The sequence below is a fragment of the Tachysurus vachellii genome, chromosome 10 (genome assembly GCF_030014155.1).
Source record: "Tachysurus vachellii isolate PV-2020 chromosome 10, HZAU_Pvac_v1, whole genome shotgun sequence".
NCBI lineage: Eukaryota > Metazoa > Chordata > Actinopteri > Siluriformes > Bagridae > Tachysurus > Tachysurus vachellii.
In genome coordinates, this window is record NC_083469.1 from 15,211,518 (window position 1) to 15,230,102 (window position 18,585).

Sequence of the window (18,585 nt, forward strand, 5' to 3'; positions counted from 1 at the left end):
CATCTATCTGATTGATATGCCATTCAACACCACCTGTGCAATATCACACATGTATAGATATATTTCTTATATCTATATTGCATTTTAAGATATGGTCATTTTGTTTCAAGTTCTTTGTTACCAGTTTCCTCTTCTTCTTTGCTTGTGTGTACATTTGGTTGGCCCAATTTGGTTATTTAAAAACACAAAGAGCTAAAAGATGTCCCCTTGATTACTGAGCTAAAGTTAGGATTGGTTTTAGTTTTAGCATTATTTAATGTGTGTGCGCGTGCGTGCGTGTTTAGACACCGCAATGTTTGAATAGTGAAATTGATGTTGGGGTTTTGTTAAACTGTAGAAGATAATTCATTTACTAATTAGGTTCTGACTAACGTGTGTGTGTGTGTGTGTGTATGCTCGAGCGCGTGTGTGTGTGCGCTAAAGCCCCTCCCCCGCCTGCCTGTCTCGCTGCTGATTGGACGGCTCTCTGTCATTTAATCTTTCACTGCTTTTCTGGAGCGATTCTTCTGACCTCGGTCGTTCAGATGCGTTCATTTTCACTGAGTGAAAACACCAGTGATCGTTTTAAAGTGGAATATTTTTCAACTTCAACGTAGAAGGATGGAAGCATGAATACAGTGCTCGGTGAGAATTTTAAACTGTGGCTGCTGCAGTCGGCGTTTAGTTCAAACTTCTGTTGCCTGGTAGTTTAAGTAAGAAACCATGGAACCGATAACCAAGTGGACACCTAAACAAGTAGTGGAGTGGATGAGAGGTGAGTAAATCGGTCGAACATTTAAAGATATATTTGTTTCACTGTTACTGTTTTGTCACGTCATATTTATACAATCTTTCTTTAACTCGTGCGCCGCTTTTGTTTACATTCAGTTTCATAGAAACTCGGCGGCTCGCGCGTGTCATTCAGCACCAGCCGGCTGCTGAAGCGAGCAACAATTTACAAGCACTATTGAAAGTTAATGTTTGACAATTAATATAAAATTCACCTTTTTTTTTTAACATCTGTCGTTTTACAATCCCTATATATTTTTTCCTGTATAATCTTTCATGAACCCTTAAGAACCATTTGAGCCTTAAGAGTGTTTGTGTTTCTGCTGATTTAACATGAGCACGACAGTCATGAGCGTTTACCAAAATACTACAGTGGATATGAACCTGACACAGTGACTAGGTACTTGACTGTAGTATTGTTATTGTTTTGGACTAGGAGTTTGACAGAGAGCTCATCTGTAAGGCTTTTGTGGTAGTGGAGAAGGCTTTTAATGGCAGTTGATTGTGCAGGTGTGTTGTTAAGGTAGCGCTTTGTTTACATGGCTAAGCTAACAAGCGTTAAAAAAAAAACATAAACCAGTGTCAACTCATCACATATAGGGCTGTTTGATACTGCAGAAATACATCTTACCGTTTACTGGTTTAATAATTCACACCCTGATTTGGCCCATGAGAGTCTCAGCTTTGTTTGAATTGTGTTCAAACCTGTTTGCGTAGATTCCTGTGAATAAACACATTTGCTGAAATGAGTAACTGAATTACTCCAAACCTAACCGAAATGTCTTTGCCAAACGGTTTTCGTTAACAGACATTTGCTTCACCCAGAAAGCAAATAGCAGCCCCTGAAATCATGGCACTTCTTGGAGCCTACTGAAGTTTACAAAGCTAACATACATAATTTCATGTGTAAACTTGTTGAACAGTGCTTATTAATCCAATACTGCTATGCATAATCTAGTCTCTTGATAAATGGTTTTGTCTTTTGATAATGTATCATATTTGTTTATGCATTGTTCAGTTCTACAAAGTTCTACTAAAGGCAGTTTACAGAAAACATCAATTAATGCAGGATAAATTGTTGTTGTTTTTTTGCATGTGACACTGGATTTTATGCTTCAACACATCAGTTGTTTCTTATTACAATTTGTACTATTCTACTGAAAACTGAATTGATTTTTTTTACCCATTACTCCAACTACCAAATAAACTGTGAGACAGCCTTTCATGCCAGTCTGTGGGATTTCAAACATCCATAGCTCTCTACCATAAACGTACTGCTGAGTGAGTTACACCAGAACGGAAGTACGAATATCATATCATCATGTGTAATTATTAGGTTTTCAAACTTAAGTGAGAAACAGTAGCTTTATCTTTCACTGTTAGCCCAGGAATGTAATGAAAGTGCATTCTTTATATGATTGTTACCTTTTGCTCTTTGTGTTGCAGTGATGACTTGTATAACCCTGGCTCTTAGCCTATAAAATATTTAGCCTGTTTATAGGTCTGGGTTTGTCCAGTATTATTTCCAGCCAAATGCCATGCCATAGAAGTATTGTTGGGTCATGGGAAATTCATGGTTTATTTTTAAGGACCTGGCACAGTTTAATGGCTGCTGTTCCAGTGAACTGCATCTGGAGGTCAAGCTTGAGAACAATGCAGGTTATAATTCGCACTTTGTGACTCATGAGACTGGTTTAGTTGCCTGATGGTTTCGGCTAGCATAGCTGAAGTTTTATCAAAGGTTTTGCTCTCTAGACAATCAGTTAGCTCGAGGATTTGGGTCAAAACTGCATTTAGAGAGATTAATCACCCATTTATGTGAAACCCTCTGAATGCCCACCCCTAAAGAGTCAAGATTTGATATCTTTAATCAGAGACTCTTAATGAGAAACATATTTCCCAGATTTGTTTGTATGTGCAAGAGATGGTATAACCCTGTCAGTTCATGCATAAAGTTTGTTATTTTATCATAAGTTCTTCATGTCTAAATGTGTGAAAAGGTAATGTCTAAAGGCATGACTCATTTAACTGAAAGTATGAGGAGTCAATGTTTAACAATGTAAGGTATTTTAAGGAAGTCCATCTGGAATGACTTGAATGAACAACATTCTTTGTCACTCATACACATTTAGTTTTCTTCATTTAGTAAAATAGACTACAAATTACCATTTACAATGACAATATTTTTAGATAATTTTAGGTAGGAACAATGGGTTTTCTGTTGGTTAAATAGTGTTGGTAATCAATAGCAAAGTTTATACACATACTAATAATATGCTAAAAATGCAGTCGAGCATCAATTAAAATTGATTGTTTGATTAAAACATCTGATTAAATCTCCACATTTCTTGCATACAAAATGTACAACATGTGAATTTGTGTCATTATATACCCCGACTATTACTGTATGTATTTCTAATATTAAAAAAAACTGGTCCTGACAGGAAGCAAATAACAGAATGGTTCTGAACAACATTCTGCCCTTCCCTTCTGCTTGAAAAGCAAACTTGTATGCTGTAACAGGACTAACCATTTAAAACCTGTTAGAGCTGCTGGATGTTAGATTTTGAAATCAGATAATAACAGATTATAACTCAACCCGACAACTCTGTATCCCAAACATCATGATGTATATTAAAAATAGTATTCCTAAGATTATTAAATCCTGAAATTCCCAAACTTTTTACTAACCTCTAATGTCGTAGGGTAGTAAGCTTTTTGGGATGCAGCCCAAAAATGTGTATTGTGCATATTCTGTGTAATGCTAAATGCTGCATAGCATACACAGTGTAGTGGCCTAACATTAGCAAGCTATAGTATAAGTTCTGGCTAAACAGGGAAATGCCTACACATATACATACATGTACATATCTGTTATTGTCAGAGGACAAACATGTTCCTGTCGTACTAAAGTGTTTAGTTAGGGTTATATGTGATTAACATGTGAACCCTTTGAAAAATGTTTTCAGCAGGGTTAAGGGTCTGTATAGATACTTTATTTAGAATTAATTCATTCGGATCAAAATTTACTTTGAAAACATAGCTCTTTGATTGTTCCTGTTTAAAGAGACATCTTGACACAATATTTGTGACTCTTCAACTATGAAATTACCATGTGGATCCTCTATAAGAGGATCTTATAAATTTAAAGCAGACTTTTCTAGAAACCTGGAGAGATGTCAAGAATTTCCACTTTGCCTTTGTGTAAGTGAATTAGTTGATATCAGCTGTCCATACGGTTTGATTGTTTTAGGGACTGAGTTTCAATTGTATACATGCAGTAATTCTTAGAAATACAGCTGTGTCGTTATAAACACAGGAGTCTCGCTCAGTGTTTTAGTCATGTGATATATGATGGCTGGCTTATGGTATTTACTGTATATGGTGTATATATTACAGTCATCAGATCTTGAATAATTGCTTTTGTCTGTCAGTTTAAAACCTTAGTTTTACATACTCTGCCTTAAGCTTAGCTAAAACACAGCAGCTTTCCAGTGAAACACTGAGTCCGTTGACATTTGCATGAATCCAAGCTCTGTTTCCCACAGAGACCAGACATGATAAAGGGTCACCTTGTGTGTGCCATGGTGAAGTGAAGTTGTTGGCTTTGTATTCAAACCTGAATATCCAAGTACAAAGCTGCAAGATTATCTGATCTTAGCAAAGCCAGTGTTAGCACCCTCATGAACTAAAGTCACTGGCTTCTTATAAAATCCTTCTTCATACTTAACTCTGAGGACCACATTGTTGCTGACAGGTAATCCATTAGAAAAGTAGAACGCTCAATTTGTACACAAATATATGGCAATAAGGAGAGATGCAGAGCCTCATCAAGCACAAAACTACATTCTACAATCACTACCTAACCTGTGGCATTCTATTAATAAAATACAGCATGTGCTTTTGTTCTGTTAAATATGCACTTCATGGGTTAATTAAGTGATGTTTGTTGTAGATTAAAAAAAAACAAACATTTCATTTCGGATAATTTCATTATCATGTCAGAACGTCTTGACCCTTCTCTAATTATTTGCACAGCACATTAGAGCAATGCCAGGTCATTTGATCACAGCTGTTAAAAAAAAAACAAACAAAAAAAAAACGTAAAGGATTTATAGACATTACAAGTAGTATAAGCAAAACCTGATAGCTTTGGATTTATACAAAACAGCTAGTCAGAATTCTCCAGCATATTTTCTGCATGCCTTAGTTATCTGATCTTATCTGATGATAACGTGGGAATTTTTTTTTTCCCCTGGCTGTTGTAATTCACATTTATAGTGTTAACCTGTGTTGTTGTTGTAATATGCAGAATGCTTTTGGCAAGCATTCACACAAGTCTATAAAACACATGATGCCTCTGTGATATAGAAGAGAAGGCTTTCCTGTGTCCACTGGGGGACATGCAGGCATACTTCTCTATGTTTAAACAACCACTAAGACAGGAATGTATACCGCAGCTAGGCCAAACCCTCAATGAATCAAGAAAGAAAAGTGCTACAAATAGCCTTTTATGTCCTTGTCCTTTGTTCCATGCCACTTGTGGCTTTTTAGTCCATATTTAAAATTAAAGGCCAAATAACCACTGGTGTGTGTGCTATATAATATAATATAAATAAATCTCCTCAAGCTTTTGTTATTTCATTCCAAAGGGATTTGGCTGTAGTTTTGTTAAGGAAATGCCTCTTAATTTTGTATTACTAAAGGTTGCTCTCTCTTTGTCTCCGTAACTCGTGCAAGTGGGAAATTTATGTCTGGAACATGTTGAGACTTGCCTGTGCTTTCTACAAGTTGCTCTCTGATTATTTTTTCATTTAGCCATGTAATCTGATTTGATGCTTTTTTACACTGTGTCTCATGCCTAGTAGTGTTTCTCCCTGCATCTTTGTTAATACATATTAGTAGTAGTAGTAGTAGTATTTAAGTCTCTTATCCATAAAAGACTTAAGGCAGTTGGCATAAAACATGTAAAACACCTAGTAGAGATGGGAATTTCCTGTGGCACAGCAATTAACTATTATCTTAGCATCACATTCTTACTAGAATAATGTTTTACAGCAGGTAGTAAACAATAACACTGTGATGATTCATCGTCAGTTTCCCAGCTGATGTTCTACTAAGCTGATGATGGTGAGTGGAAAGTTGCACATAGTTCTCAAATAAATAAAAATCTGGGTAATTTACTGACCATCAGTTTGGGGTTTTCCTTCCATTTGCTACCATTTCATCAGAAGCAGGTTGGTAGATTTTTGGACTTTAGCTAATTCTTGTAATTTGGAATAACATCTAAGAGGACAACTCAATCCAAAAGATGTCCAGCATCCCAATGAAACCCTGAAAACCTGCACATAAAAACAAGACCAAGTTCTAAATACGTGTTTGTGATCTGGCTTTTCATCGCAACAAACAATAAGTAAAGACTTTGTTCTGTAAAGGTTGTTGAGTAATTCTCTCAACCAGCACCTGCACGTAGGTAAACAGAGAAAGGGTGGCGTCGCACGTGCGCTTACAAAACAGTCTTAACCACACCACACCAGAGCACTGAGGGGAAATCCTTTCACTGGTTGCCACTGTACAAACTCTGTCTACTTTAAGCAAAAGGACACTCTGTGTGTGCTGTAGTTTTGTCATCAGCATAAATAATGACAAGGCTCAACATTATTGAATAAGCGGCTCTATTAATGTCTGCATTCAGGATGAGGCTTGTTGCTAATTGGTACAGGGTGTTCCTTTATACATGTATGATCAGATTTTAACACTTGCTTCACCCCAATTCACCTGTTTATATCATGCACTAAAAGTATGTACATTTTGTGCAGAATAATTTCATACCTTTTGAGTGTGTAACAACGAAATATGTACTGGGACACAGTAACATGTCATGTAATGGAAGAGAACATTGTTGCCTTGCTGCATTTCAGCTTTTCTTCATTCATTATTCCTTATATAGTTTAGTTTACCATTCTGTTGATTTTTCACATTTTAATGACACCAATTTAAAAAATGACACCACAAACCTTCTTCATGCAGTGAGCTGTACGCAATATTAAAACGTGTAAGGATCCTAGGAGAGAGCGTGAATTAACTAATAGTGAATTATCTAATTGGCCAAATTGTTTTGATACAGTATCTATACTTTATACTTAAATTATGGTAAATTTTCCTGTTTTATGCACCTGACAGAATGGAGCTTCCGTCTTCTCTGTTGAGATAAATTTATAAAGAATCCCTTAAAGGAAATGGCATAGAGTAAAATAAAACAGAATGAATAAAAAACAAAATTACTCTTGACTTATTAATAAAAGACAAATATTAATATAAAAAAAGGTTTGCTACGATGGCTTAGGACTAATTTCCAAAGTTTTGTTCTCATGTCTCTATTAGTGAACAGTTTTTCCATACTAACACTACCTCTGGTTTGCACATTAGGAATTAAATGTAATTCTGTATCCTGAGTTTCTATGTTCAGTAAAGCCACTTTGTGACAATGTCCATTGTTAAAAGTGCTGTACAAATGCAATTTAATTGCATTTAATTGAACTGAAAAGGTAAGTTAGAGCTAAAGGATTCAAGATCTGGAGGACAAAATGCAGCCCAATAGAATGAACACTATGTAAAAATAAATTAATTAATTAAATTCATTCATCTTCTACCGCTTATCTGAACTACCTCGGGTCACGGGGAGCCTGTGCCTATCTCAGGCTGTCATTGGGCATCAAGGCAGGATACACCCTGGACGGAGTGCCAACCCGTCGCAGGGCACACACACACTCTCATTCACTCACGCAATCGCACACTATGGACAATTTTCCAGAGATGCCAATCAACCTACCATGCATATCTTTGGACCGGGGGAGGAAACCGGAGTACCCGGAGGAAACCCCCAAGGCATGGGGAGAACATGATCGGTTCGGTGTGAGGCGAACGTGCTAACCACTAAGCCACCGTGCCCCTCTAATTAATTAAATTAATAAATAAATAAATTAATACATTAGGTGGTCTTTAAACAACAGTCAAAAAATTGTACCACCTTAGAATCATCTGTATCGTTTTTTTTGCATTCATGTAAATTATGTGGCAGCATAATGCATAAAACCAAGCAGATACAGACCAAGAGCTTAGTGTGATCTTTGTGACTTCAAGGCATGGCTGCTGGATGTTCTGGATGTGCTGCTAATCTGATCTTCTTCAAAATGGTGTGAAAAGCAAAAAAATGAGATGAGGGGAAATCAGATCAGAATGAGCAGACAGTTGATAAGTCTAGTAACCCTAATAGTCACTCTTTACAAGCGTGTTGAACAGAAAAGCACAAAACATCAGCCCTTTAAGTGGATGAGCTACAGCAGCAGATGATCACATCAGGCTCCACTCCTGTCAGAACAGGAATCTCAGGCTATCATGGCACACATTCACTTAAACTAGACAGTTGTTTTGTTTTCTAATCAACTATCCAGTTAGCCAGCCCCCAAAACATGCACTATCAGCACTGTTAGTTATTACACCTGTGTTTAGTCCCTACATTAAGATATCAAAGCTTCGCCAGGGGCTCACTTTCCCATGGAATTGTGCCCAAGCACAATATTTACTGCATGATTTGGAAAAACATGCAAATGACTCATCATAGTCTTTCATCTTGATGTATGAGCTGGATTTATTTATTTTTTTTATCTTATAGAACCAACAAGAGAGTTGTCTTCAGTGCTGTGGCTTCAAGCATGTCTACTTTATAACTTATTTTATCATGACTTCAGCTCCCATTTATTCATTTTTGCTCCAGATGTTTAAAATCTCGGCTTTATGAGAAAGTGGAATATTTTACGTCTCCCAATTGCTTCTTTAGATTTCTAATTCGTGCCTTTTTTTCCCTTTTACTCTTTAATTATGCCTCATTTATGAATGCCTCTCTCCATTTCTGCCATTTTGAAGTGTCCATCTGCCTTCCTTTTCAGATTTTATCTGCATCTCTTATGCCATATGACTCCTTCTGTCTTATGTTTATCATATTCTGTCAGTATGCACTGCAGTATGTTAAGCCAAAGGTATGAAGCTTTAATATGCACCAGTAATAACCACCATCACTGCATCTTAAACCACACTACATGCTGCAAACTCCCAATATGTAATTAATTATGATGTCCTGCAAAATAAGAGGAGGAAGAGTTTTTTCTCAATGGCAAAACCAACAAGATGTTTAAATTACATTGTTTTGTTTTATATATTTTGCAGCAAACTCCTTATGAGAAGTTATTCTCATAAGATGATAACTTATTAGTTCCTGAAAAACAGGTTTCCATTGCTAATGCTGCCAAAAAGCATAAAACATTAGAGAAGATTAAAAACATTTATTCTGCTTTAGCGGTTATTTGACAGCTGATTTACATATATTTTTACAAGTATTATTACAAGTAGTCAAAAGTTTTCTCCAATTTGATTTGTATATTTGTGTTTGTTCCATCATACATTCCAGATCAGACTTTGGGTTTGGGTTTGAGGTTAGAGAGGGTATTTTTCTTCTTCTTCCTATTAAGGCCTTTGATTGTTTGGGGGAAATCTGCATTCCTTATGCATGAGAAAAGTGTTTCTACCATTTTCTATAAGTTGTATGTAAACACAGGGCTAAAACTAGTGTGGTACAAGTTAGGTATCCCCACCTCAGTGTTTCAGACTTCTCTGTAATTGTGGTTTTGCCTTTTGGGGATGTGGCACAGACGAGAGTCAGAGAGGTCAGTTGGGGAGTGCCTGATTTCCAAACCGCTTCTGATTACACATCTGTAATGATCCTGTGTTTACTGCATTGCTTGAACTTATCAATAGTGAGAGAGTCTTATTATAGTTTTGTTGGCTGTAAAAATGTCAAACGCTCAGTCTCCAGTGAGTAGATTTTTTGGCTAGTTTTCTGCGCTAAAGCTCTGTAGTGAGTGAAGAGTGTTTGTTTAAGCAAGTTCAGTGTGCAGACCTCATGACTTAAGATATTCTGTCTAGTCTTTGAAAGAAGCATGGACTTTCCCCACTATCATATTAGTATATTTTTGTAAAATATTTATGAATTAGTGTCTGCTTGGCAAGAAAATCTTATCAGTTAACTTAAAACACAGTGTAGATGTATGCATAATAATATAATAGTGTAAAACTGATCTGTATCTCCATGGCTAAGCTTATTGGCCCATGGTTAATCTTTCCTTTCCCCCACTTAATCCTTTCATGCCTGATGGAAAAGTTGCATGTGAGCTGTAGCAAACCTGTCAGATCAGTTTCTTTTCCCTGTGGTGCTTTTTGCTCACTAACATCTCCTCCCCCTTCAGCATATGTCACATGTCAAGGCAACATGTGGGTCAGACTGAGCACCTTTAGGCCATCAGTCGTGTCTGTCTTTCAGCCTATAGCACTGCCACATTGAGGTGGTATAATTCCTCAACTGATCATTTGCTTAAGACTATTTCGAGTACCACTGCTTTGGTTTGCACATACAGTGAGCAACAGGTTCTTGACTTAATTATCATGTGTGTGGATTGCTAGTCATTTAAAAATGAAAGTAATTATAAATTACTGAAATTAATTAACGTGTTCATAACTACTTATTGAAGGGATTAAACCATTTATCAGCTGACTGGGTTGTTCTTATGTAACTGTACTCTACTTGTACAAGGGTTTTGTTTTTAATTTGTGAAATCATGCATTGGGGTTTAAAGCTTAACTCTTTTGAAATGGTTTTTCTTTTAGAGTTTTTTTCTTGCCAGTACAGCCTTTACAGGGCTTTTTGTGTACCAAGGGAATGCCATTGTAGAAAGGTGGAATTTCCACAACAGGGCATCTCTGGAGAACAATAGACATTCTTGCAATCCTCACAGGTTTGCCCCAAAGTCTAAAAAGAAAGAAACAGTGGCAGCCACTATTGTACACAATGTGTTTTCCACTTCTCTCCCATGGAGGCTATAGACAGTTGTGTGTGTGTGTGTGAGTGAGTGAGTGAGAGAGAAGGGAGGTCAGAATGGTTCATTCTCCCACTGGGATGCTGTTCATTCTGTGAGAGGTGGAAGGCTTTCTTTCTTGTGTAATCAAATCTCTGAGAACCAAAGCCTGCTCTTCCTTTTTCACAGGGCTTGTCTACGGTTGAGAGCCCGGCTACAAGAAGGGACTCCAGCAGAAAGAAGAGGGCTAGAGGGTGTCAATTCCAGATAGTACAAGGGTCGGTTGGGGGTAGTGGTAGTGAGAGATTTGTGCTGCTTCCTGTTGGAACAGATGTTAAGGTCACACTATATCGTGCACTAAAGAGTGTAGAGTTTACAGTTCAATTAATTTTATTTTGCCATGAGACAGTTTGTTTTAATAGCAATGTGCAATTACAACATATTAATATGTTGTGAAAATAGAGAGAGTGGTTTTTATAATGAAAGAGTCTGTCATGGCAGGATCATCAAGAGATCATTAAGAGAGAAAATGGAGGCTGGTGATAGCTTTTATTATTTAAGGGATTAAGTAAAAAAAGTCTTGTGGAGGCTAAACTACAGTAAATGTAATTATCAGTTAATAGATTGACCAACATACTGGTTTTTAATTAATATATAATGTTGGCATTAGCAAATGTCCATGGTATAAGAGGGATAAATACTTGAGGGAATTTTGTTATGAGGAAATAATCAAGTCTGTGGTGATAACAGCATCACACCACCCTGTCCTTGATTATTTACCTACAACAGTGCCTCGAGTTGTTTTTATTACTTACCTGGAAAACTGCGGTGAAATGCTTCTGTCTGCTTCCTTTTTTGAAGATGTTTCACTTGTCTCTTTTGTCCACTTGACACTATATGGACATTCTATCTGTCTTTATTGTGTTCTCACAATAAATCTCTCTCTCACTCACACACACACACACACACACACACACACATACATTCACACTCAGTGAGTTTATGGTGGGAGCTTCATCGTTTCATAAGTGTTTTCACCAAAGGAGCTAACCTACCTATTATTCTCACCTAATTCACACAGTGATTCTGTTGGGGTTTTTTTTCTGCCTGGTTCAACAAGCAGGTGGGAAGGTTTGATATTTGATCTCCAGATCTTGAAAATGTTCCAGTAAGAAACTGATCCCCAATTCCAGATTATATAATGGTGAATGAATCTTTTTAGTAGGAGTCCTGATTTTCTTTACTGTGATCAAAGTTGAATTTTTTTTAAGAAGATTTTTGTCTCTCAGGCCAGTGCCAAAAAATGCAGAGTCAATTGAGCATCAGTGAAGGGCTTTCATTAGCGAGCCGTGTGAGAGCCATTAATTCTAGTGTTGTGATGCATCATCTCACTGTAATGATGGAAAACTCCTCATAAAGCACTGGATCAGGCCCTGTAATCACTTGAGCACATTCCACCACCTCTCTGTCTACTATTCCTCTCATCATCGCTCTCCAGGAAATACTTTTTTAGCAGTATCTGATTCTTAAAGGAGACACTTTCCTCTTTCTGTTCAGTGCCTTCCAGTTTGCACAGCTTGTGGTAGTCAGTAAGGTGGTTTGTTCTGGTCTCTGTTCATTCACCTCAGGCTGCTCTCTCACTCTTGTGACTGAACTTTTAAAATAAAATGCATCTTACACGAGTGAGGTTTAACTCAAAAGTTTAGCTCTAAACGGATTGAAGCTGAAACTATCACAGTTCTGTTTCAGTTTTACTTTTCTTTAATAATTATACATACTTTTTAATGTTCTAAAAATTAACTTGATAATCGAAACTTTTAAAACAAATGAAAAACAAAATATCAAATTAACATCATCTCATTGCAAGGGCCAATGTACATGCATTAATAACTGAAGCTTTCCCATATATGGAGGTTAGGAAGGTGCTTTGTGTTGCATGTAAAAAGCTGGACTGAGATGGATGTGGTGTTGAATGATGAGCTGTGTTGTTGTGTCTGGGCTGACAGGCCATTGAGCACTAGCGGGGCATGTGGCCAGTGCTCTGCAGCTGGCCCTCTCTTTACTGCCTTTGACTTGGGCAAACCCCCTCCTCCATTACCCCATTGAGCCATCCTTCACTGACACACTGGTGGAATGGCTCACTAAGTGTGTTGTGTATGTCGTTTGGCGTAGGAGTGTGTTGTTGCACAGGCAGCCAATTGGGTTTGGGAGTGAATGCAAGTTCCTGTGCAAGTTAAACAGCTCGGTTTCATTGAGCATGTTCTTTTACATTCTGTGAAGGCATCATCCAAACTTGTGTTGCAAGGTATTAAGAGTGAAACTGTTGAACTTCCTCAGGTGTGTAATTATTATATTAAAGTTCCCTAATTTTTAATGTCAAATTTTATAAAAAAGGAACCCATGGTAACCTATATAGCTGTAGTCTGTTGTCTTTTAGGATTAAAGCGTGCATCATAACATTTACAGTTGACTCTAATACAGTAATGTTAAGTGCAGTTGACTGTTTTATATTAATTAGAGTTACATATTGTTTAATCAGCCCATGTACACACACACACACACAGACCGGCAGTTGGAAGCTGTGTGGTGTTTAGAAAGGCTTTATCAGGGAGCTCCATCTCACACCTGTTATTACTGAGTGACATCAGAGCAAACAGTGGAATTCATGCTTCTAGAGAAAACAGCAGTCTGCTACTCTTTTAAGCACAGTAAGGGAAAGAGAATGCGTGTGTGTGTGCACCTATATTAGGAACACCTGTACAACTAATACACTTTATTCTCTATTTACACTCTATTCAGCCAATGATGTATTCCTGCACAAACATGTAAAGAGCTGCAGGTAATATCATCAAACATCAGAATGACAAAAAAGGGATCTCTACCGGCATGATGTGTCTGTTTCTCTCTCTGTCTGCTCTGTATCTTAAATGCCCAGGTTTCATTCATGCTGTTTTATCTTATTCTACATTGTAAAGGTCTTGATGACAGTCTCCAGCAATATGTTGCCAACTTTGAGAGGGAGAAGATCAGTGGAGAGCAGCTGCTGAAGATCTCACACCAGGATCTGGAAGAGCTTGGGCTGGCTCGTATTGGTCACCAGGAGCTGATTCTGGAAGCGGTGGACCTGCTATGTGCTCTGGTGAGTACAAGAGAAATGGATGTAATAAGCTCTCATATTTACTATGGTCCTTATTGCTCATAAATGCTTTTGGGTATTACGACCCCTGGCAAAAAGTATGGAATCACCCCTCTCAGAAGATGTTCATTCAAATGTTTAATTGTGTAGAAAAAAAACACAAGCACATGTATGCCACAAAACAATTATCACTCAACAATCCAAACTTCTGGCTGTATAAAACACTTAAAAAAAAAAAAAAAAGATAACTATAGTCAATTACAACTGTTTTTTACAGATCAAACAGAGGAAAAAAATATGGAATCACACATCTGAGGAGAATTATATGGAATCACCAAATAAAAACACTACTAGTACTTTGTTGCACCACCTCTGGCTTTTATAACAGCTTGAATTCTCTGAGGCATGGATTTAACTAATGACAAACAGTATACTTCATCAATCTGTCTCCAGCTTTCTTATTGCAGTTGCCAGATCAGCTTTGCAGGTTGGAGCCTTGTCGTGGACCATTTTCTTTAATTTCCACCACAGATTTTCAATTGGATTGAGGTCCGGACTATTTGCAGGCCTTGACATTATATGTCTTTCCTGTAGGAATGTTTTCACAGATTTTGCCCTATGGCACGGTGCATTATCATCCTGAAAAATGATGCTACCATCACCAAACATCCTTTCCATTGATGGAATAAGAAAAGTGTCCAAAATCTCAACATAAACTTTTATAGAAGATGTAATGACTGTCATCTCTCCCATACATTTACCTGACATACAACCTCATATCATTAATGATTGTGGAAATTTGCATGTTTTCTTCAGGCAGTTGTCTTTTATAAATTTCATTGGAACGGCAACAAACAAAAGTTCCAGCATCATCACCCTGCCCAATGCAGATTTGTAATTTATCACTGAATATAACTTTCATCCAGTCATCCACAGTCCAAGATTGTCTTTCTTTAGCCCACTGAAACCTTGTTTTTTTCTGTTTAGATGTTAATGATGGTTTTCGTTTGGCTTTTCTGTATGTAAATCCCATTTCTTTTAGGCGATTTCTTACAGTCCGGTCACAGACATTGACTAGACTTTCTGCCCATTTGTTTTGTTGTGCATTTTCTGTTTTCAAGGCATATTGCTTTAAGTTTTCTGTCTTGGCGCTTTGATGTCCATTTGATTTGTACTTGGTCCAGATTTTAGACACAGCTGACTGGAAACAACCAACATCTTTTCCAACATTCCATGAAGATTTACCTTCTTCGAGAAGTTTGATAATCCTCTCCTTTGTTTCAATTGACATCTCTCGTGTTGGAGCCATGTGTTATGTCAATCATCTTGGTTCAACACATCACTAATGTATGCAAGCACTCTTTTTTAACTGCAGACTAATTAGCAGTTGTAATCAGATACAGGTGTTTGTTTTACAAATACAAAGTGCATGGTGATTCCATATAATTTTCCTCAGATTTGTGTGATTCCATATTTTTTTCCTCTGTTTGATCTGTAAAAACAGTTGTAATTAGGGGTCAAGCCCCGAAGGGGCGTAGACACCTATTGTTATCGTTAGTCTTCGTCTCCGTCTTCGTCGTCTTCTTCTTCTTCTTCGAAGTTACTATAGCAACTTTGGTGTGTCTAGCTCAAACCCTCTAGCGCCACCAACAGTCCAAAAACCCAATTTTGTGCTGACTCGTAAGGCCTAGAGGCAAAATTCTTGCAACATCAGAATCAGAAAGGTCTTTATTGCCAAGTATGTTTTCACATACGAGGAACACACACTTACTCACACATTTACACAGACACACTCACACATATACAATCACGTTATATATTTATATAGGTACAATGGGCATCTGTCTGTCTGTCTCTCTCTCTCTCGCTCTGTCTGTCTGTTCATGGTAAACACTTGAACACACAGCGCCTGAGCTGTCACTTTATTTTCTCCTTGTGGTGAGCGCTCTTCAGTGTGTCCTCTACTCTCATCAGTCTTCCTGTAAATCCACAGCGTCACGGAGCTCTGTTTCTGCTTTCAGGGGAACTTGTGAGGCTTGGTGCAAATGACCAGCACCACAGAGACACACACACTCACACTCACAGACACACACAGACTTTTTGTTGTGGCTCAGGCTGAGTCCGACGATCCCAAAAATATCATAGTGAAACCTACTTCCTGTCCGCCACTTTGATTTTAAAAACAGCTATTTTCGCTTATAACTTCTGCAAACTTGAGTCTAAATTCATGAAGGAGGTGATGTTAGACTCCTTGAGGCATGCTGAGTCAAACGATACCAAACGGTTTTCAGACGGCCATTTTGAATTTTCAAGTTAAGTTCAGTATTTTACTAATGCAATGCCATATCGCTACGAAACTTGGTATGGTTCATCAGCGACGTGTTCTGAGCGCATCTGATCGGCTTGACCCCGGTATCGCTGCTTGCAGCTATATTTGACTATAGTTATCTTTCTTTGTTTTTTTTAAGTGTTTTATACAGCCAGAAGTTTGGATTGTTGAGTGGTAATTGTTTTGTGGCATATATGTGCTTTGTGTTTTTTTTCTACACAATTAAACATTTGAATGAACATCTTCTGAGAGGGGTGATTCCATACTTTTTGCCAGGGGTTGTATCTAGAAAGTGTTTTGTAGGATTTAAATTCCACAATCAGGAATAGTCTAACTACCAAATAACTCCTAATAGGCCGTAACATCTGAAAATTGAATTAAGCAGTTCTGTCCATGTAGGTTTGTGATACTTTATTTAAATCAAAAAGGCATCATACCAATTGCTCTGTGTTACTGCTAGCATGTTGTTGTGAAGCTTTATTTTGAATGTCAATGTTATTTTGAATTATTTTGAAGGTGGTGTGTAATGCCTGTACATTCTGAGATGCTTCCTGTACTGTACAGCGGATTGTATACAGTGTTTGAGAGGAAAACCAGTTACACTGTGGGTTGGCTTGTGCAAAGCAGTTTTGCTAGTTTGCTGGTTTAGCTAATTAAATGTGAGTTATCTTGCTGTCTAATAAGGATGTTGTCAAATTAAATCGAGTGTAAAATAAAGTGTAAAAGTGGAATGTAACAGTGCGTGCCAGCTGCAATGAATTTTAAGTGTTGGTGTACTTGACATCATCTAGCACAATCTGGAAATGTTAACACAAACACACATGGGTAAGGCGCTTTGTGTCTTTTTACTTTTTCTGGGTGATATCATTGTTATTATTCAAATGATGCCGTGAAAAATAGTCATTTTTATGACGATGCCCCACCCTAGTTTGGAACAAAATGCAACAAAAACGGGAAAATGTCCTCAGGAAAATAAACCCTCTGGATAAATTAACCTACCGGCATTTAGTATGTTGTTTGTCATGTTCCACAGATGTCAAAGTAGCATGTCACTGAGTTCTCTCACTGCAATATCACACAAATGTGAAAACTGAAAAACTCCGAGAACTACAACTAATTCTATTTAGTGTGTAGGATTGATCACTCGGAGATTGAACAGAAGAATTAATTTGCATTGTACATCTGTGGTTGGAGTTCAATTCCCACCTCCGCCCTGTGTGTGTGGAGTTTGCATGTGCTTCGAGGGTATTCTGGTTTACTCCCCCAGTCCAAGGACCGTGTGTGTGTGTGTGATAATAACCTGCAATGGGTTGGTACCTGCCTTGTGCCCTGAGTCTCTTGGGATAGGCTCCATGCACCCCATGAACTTGTAGAATGAGCATTACAGACAATGGTTGGATGGATGGAATTCCTTCAGAGTTCAAAAAATTATTAGTATGAAAATATAAATACTAAAGATGTTGGTTTTCATCTTTTCCCCAAAAAATGAGTTACATGCAATTTTGTATGCATATAATGAATTTCACACAAATGGGTTAAACTGCGTTAAGGTACCTGTGCTTATGTAATTTGTAACATGCTCATCCATGTTTTTTTTTTTTGTTTTTTTTTTTTTTTTTTCTTGTAACATTGGCAGGTTTTTTAATGCTCAATTCAAAGTCTAACAAGTTAAGCCTGATTTATACTTTGCCTCCAAAGCACTTTTCAGAAGCCTTTTTGGAAAGAACCATAAATCAGAGTGTAGAGGCAGAAAACAAAATGACACCAAAGTGATTGCGATGTGTCACGAGAGGTTTTTCTTCCAACTGTTTTGATCTGAAAAATCATGCTCTTGAAATTATAGTGCTGTTACTATAATGGGCAAACAAAAGACAAAATGAAAAGCCCAAAGACCATGGGACCTTTTGCAGGTGTTTTATGAAATGTTGCTCAGAAAATAGACAATGAGGTTAAAAAGTCATGCTTTTGTGCTCTGTCCTGTGTACACAGGTGGACAAACATGAGTATAGCACAATGTGGGGTTAGGGATTAGTTACTTAGAGGTAACTTTAACAAGAACAGCTATCTTCTCTGTAGCTTAATGGGTAAAGCGTGTAGGAAGCTTTTAACTGGAGATGTGTTTTTGCATGCTCAGCAGTTCATCTTAATAGTGTAATTACATGAACAAGATTTACAGCGAACAGAACTGTCTTAAATGAAAGTGTACAAGGGAAAGTTAGTTAGAGGTAGGCTAAAGGTGGGTGGGAAGATAAACGAAATAGGTTCAAGCTGTGCTCTGCAACACTGTCAACCTCTGTTTGGGCACATGGAATTGCTTTACATTTTACCACTTCCTGCATCATAAAAAATCAGTTTTAAGCTCTGGTCTTTGATCGTTTAGAGGTTTTAGTGGGATTCTTATGCTGCTAGAGACTCTCCACTGAATAGTCTTTTGAAGCCCTCTT

At 37.6% G+C, this 18,585-nt stretch overlaps 1 protein-coding gene across 1 annotated transcript in view; it reads left to right on the forward strand.

Annotated features, from left to right (window-relative positions):
- The first annotated feature begins 499 nt into the window (after positions 1–499).
- The window catches only part of LOC132852556 (connector enhancer of kinase suppressor of ras 3-like), a 46,487-nt gene continuing 28,401 nt past the window's right edge, over positions 500–18,585 (forward strand). Inside the window, exons 1-2 of the mRNA XM_060879813.1 lie at positions 500–754; positions 13,652–13,815. Coding sequence (XP_060735796.1) covers positions 703–754; positions 13,652–13,815 — 216 coding nt within the window. The 5' untranslated portion in view covers positions 500–702. The remainder of the gene's footprint in view (positions 755–13,651; positions 13,816–18,585) is intronic.